The sequence below is a fragment of the Rhopalosiphum padi genome, chromosome 1 (assembly GCF_020882245.1).
Source record: "Rhopalosiphum padi isolate XX-2018 chromosome 1, ASM2088224v1, whole genome shotgun sequence".
NCBI lineage: Eukaryota > Metazoa > Arthropoda > Insecta > Hemiptera > Aphididae > Rhopalosiphum > Rhopalosiphum padi.
Genome location: NC_083597.1, coordinates 54,578,757 through 54,582,805, shown reverse-complemented (window position 1 = coordinate 54,582,805; position 4,049 = coordinate 54,578,757). Strand labels below are relative to the sequence as shown.

Below are 4,049 nucleotides of genomic sequence, written 5' to 3'. Positions count from 1 at the left end.
TTTTGTTACCTAAACAAGTATTCATTTCTTGAAGATTGTTTAAAAAAATATTTTATGAAATTTTACGCGCCCCTCAATTTTCAATAATATTTAATTAACATTTAAGACGAATAATAAGACGGTATTTATGCGTTAGTTAATAATTACAATTTACAATTTGGTAAATAAATTATTTTGTATAATATATTGTAATAAGTAGATTTAGTAACACAGAATAAAATATAATATTCTATGATATTAATATAATAAATACGATGTGATATGATTAAATCACGAATTACAACAAGTGCTTCATGTACTCGTGAATTATTACACACACCATTACCACCTTAGAATTAAGATCATATACAAATATACAATGGATGGAGTCACAGGCCCACAACTCAATATTATGATGTGCATGTTAGCGACAAGTCGCCAATTATGTAGTCTTTATGATCTAAGATTATTGATTACCACGACACTTTGACGACTACGGCCACATGATCTAAGACCACAACACGGACAATATTTTGTATTCCATGATTAGAAATTAAAAAGAAGGTACCTGAAAAAATTATATTATAATGATAATGTGGTTATCACTTATCGTTGATAAACCACGTGAATTTTATTCTCGTGTTCACTGTGCAATGTTCATGTTTTCATAGTTTCATACTTAATACTTTATCGCTAGTACTTGTATCATACTCATCACAGACTCTAATATACTCATTAGTCTGTAGTCTCATAATTATTAATTACTTTTCAACTAAAATTTAAAGACTACATTAGCCATGAAAACAAAAAAAAAAGGAGGAAGAAGATTGAAACGAGATTGGCGAAGAAAAATTGACGTGACTGATGTTGACACGTATCTAGATGAGAAAAGACTCGAGGAACGAATAGGGTATGTAAGACCCAAGGGCGAAGGGATCTAAAGCGATACCATATAATTGATATTATATAATGTGAAATCCCCATAAATCATCATTTTTAATTTTATTTCTCTCATAAAGAGATCCATTCAGCGAAAAAAAAGATGAAGAGTTGTTTCATATTGATACAAGTGGAAAGAAAAAAAAATCTTTAAAGCCTAAGAAAAAATCTTTAAATGCACCTTTGAAATGCCTATCAAGCTTACAATCAACATCTGCTATTCCACCACTTGCTCAAAGGTAAACTTGAAATGTCTACAAATTATTTTAGATTTTTATAGCTTATTATTTCTCAAACTATTTATGGTTCTGAAAAAAATTCTTATTTTTGAAATTAATTTAAATATATAATATGTAGTTTAATTTTTAAATTATGATAACAATGTATAATTTAAACATTGTTTCGTACATAAATTGATTTATATGATTTTTCATTGAAAGAAAAATAATTTTACTAGTTTTTTCTTAAATATTAAGGTAATGACATTAGATTTAAAATTGTTTGAATTTTTCATATTTAGAAGTGTTAAAAAATACAAAAAGATTAATAAAAAGGATGACGATTTTGACAAAAACATTAAACCACTAAGGAAAACTATTGTTAAGAAAAAAGAGGCAAAGGAATTAAATAAAATTTTAAAGTCTAAAGTTAAAACATTACAATTAAAAGAAAATTCATCAAAAGATGTCTTTGATAAGGATTTATGGACAAGTTATAGAGGTATGTATATTGTATAAAACAAATTTGAATTATATAACTTGTTAAAGCATTTTAATAATGTAAAAGTATATTTTTACCATTTTTGGTTATTTCTTTAAATTTCCAATCAGTGATAATTTTGTATTTTTGTTATTAAATAGAACCAGGACAAAGAAAAGATAAACTCATAAAAAATGTTATTAAATGGTTGCCAAGTGAAGTATTAAACCATAATGCTAAAGTTCTTCCAAAATTAAGTAATAAAAAAATGTCTCATCCAAGTCAAAGTACATGCAGTGTTGAAGATATGAAATGTCCACACCCTGGTCTTTCGTACAATCCCACAATTGAGGATCATGTTTCATTATTGACTAATATTGCTGAAAAAGAAACAGAGCTTATAAAGCATGAAGCTCATATCAATAGAGTTACACGAAACTTATTCAAGCAAGTTTCTAAAGATAAACATGAAGTAATTTTACTTTGCAAAATTAATATTTTAATGTTTAAATAGTATGGCTGTACTAATTTTTTAATTTTTTTTAGCAAATGATAATTGAAGAACTAACTGAAGGTCTGCCTGGCTTTACAGATAACTCAGTTAAAGAAGTAATTGAAGATACTTCTGAATTTAAAGCTATTAATCCACCAACTACAAGAGATAATCAAAAGACCACTAAAAAACGTAAGATCCAGAGACGATTACGTAATGAAGAAAGACAACGTATGAACGCTAAAATTGAAAAGAAGAAAGTTTCAGATCTTTATAGGTAGATTCTTCAAATAAATTCATAAATATATGTATTAAAATTGATAAATTGTTGAATAATACTACTTTAAATAAAATTATTTTTAGATTGCGTTATATTAACGAAGAATTGGATGAATTGGAAAATACAACTAATAAAAAGAAACTTAAAAGATTACAAAAGAGACAAATAAATAATGTTAGCACCAGGCGTCTAGGAACCAACAAGTTTACAGAGTCACTAGATGCATTTGCATTACCAAAAGATTTAAAAGGTACTCTAAGGGAAACTGAACCTCAAGGAAATATATTCAAAGACTGTTTTGAAAGTTTACAAAAGCGTAATATATTGTCTGTTGGGAAAAAACAACTTAAGTAAGTTAACAAACTTATTTAGTATTAAAAATAAAAATGTATTAAGGGTTACATGAAAAATTGTTTTATGTATATATAAAAATTTAATGGACCAATCATGGCCACTTAATCATATTTAAAGAACTGTTAGCTCACTATTGATTCTTTAATTGTTTAGTGATTGTTGGTAACATTAAAAAGTTATCTATTGTTAATAACTCAAATTATTATTATTATTATTTTTTTTTTTTAGGATTAATAAGAAAAAGGTACAAGCATTTATGGATCCTGCTTTTAAAGTTACACCAGACATGTTGGCAAAGTATAGTGTTTAATTTGATGATTAATTATTGATGTAGAAATAATAACATAATTTTGGAGTCATAATTGATTATTATTATATTGAAAGTTAAAACCTTGCTTTCATAAATATTATATTTTTAAATATATTGATTATAATTACTAATAAAGGTTTTCCAAATATTACTGATTTTTATTTAAAGTAAACCTTGGTGCTATGTGGTTCCTAAGAATTTTGTCTAGATTATCTAATGAAAAAATTAAATGTTGACTACTGTATAATATATATATGTGTTTTACCTATCCTTTCAAGCTAGAATATATGAATTTCAATTATTTTCGAGGTGATATAAAATGATGCAAAAGATTAGGAAAATAATACAGAGTATAATACTTGTACTTTAGTTTGTTAGAATTATATGTATTAAAAGTTTATAAAACATTAATTAATTTATGAACTAATTATCCTATTTTTTGATCTTAATAGTCAGCTCTATATTCTATAATACTTATATATAATGATTATAATGGATTTTGTTGATTTTTTTTCATTTATCCCTGATAATGGAAAATGATCAGACCTGTCATATAAATGTAAATTATCTCAAAACAGTCAAAACTAATATTTATGATTTTTATATGGTGTGGAAACTGATTTCATACAATGAACCTTCAAAAATGTACAATGTACACCCTAATTTTAAATAGCACAATAAACCCAGTACTAATACTGTGTAAATTAAAATTAAATAAGTCACCTATGAATCATGATAAACGTTATTATATAGTAACAAAGTATTAGATTCTTACCGAAATTTTGGTATTTTTACTCATTAGTTTTTTTATTTTAAATATCCTTAAAATACTTTAAACTAAGTGCTCTACTTCCCTAGTTATGTCCTTTGATACATTTTAAGCAAATATTAATAGGTCAATCACCCCTGTACAGTTTAAATAGGTCACCCCCTCTAGGCATGAAAATAATTCATTTAATAATTTTAGAAATGTTTAGGTACCTTTACAATTCAAA

At 25.5% G+C, this 4,049-nt stretch overlaps 1 protein-coding gene across 1 annotated transcript; it reads left to right on the top strand.

Moving 5' to 3' along the window:
* The first annotated feature begins 600 nt into the window (after positions 1-600).
* On the top strand, positions 601-3,202 carry LOC132917364 (ribosome biogenesis protein NOP53). Its single transcript, XM_060978078.1, has 7 exons — positions 601-889; positions 999-1,157; positions 1,439-1,638; positions 1,779-2,089; positions 2,164-2,387; positions 2,474-2,740; positions 2,973-3,202. Exons 1-7 carry the CDS (start codon positions 777-779, stop codon positions 3,052-3,054), a joined length of 1,356 nt encoding a protein of 451 aa, XP_060834061.1. The 5' UTR covers positions 601-776; the 3' UTR covers positions 3,055-3,202.
* The last annotated feature ends 847 nt before the right edge of the window (positions 3,203-4,049 follow it).

Bases quoted from the DNA above. Each gene is read 5' to 3' on its own strand.
- LOC132917364 (XM_060978078.1), top strand. From the start codon at position 777: ATGAAAACAAAAAAAAAAGGAGGAAGAAGATTGAAACGAGATTGGCGA. The intron at 1,639-1,778 runs GTATGTATATTG...GTTATTAAATAG, and splicing joins TTTATGGACAAGTTATAGAG to AACCAGGACAAAGAAAAGAT. The intron at 2,388-2,473 runs GTAGATTCTTCA...AATTATTTTTAG, and splicing joins AAAGTTTCAGATCTTTATAG to ATTGCGTTATATTAACGAAG.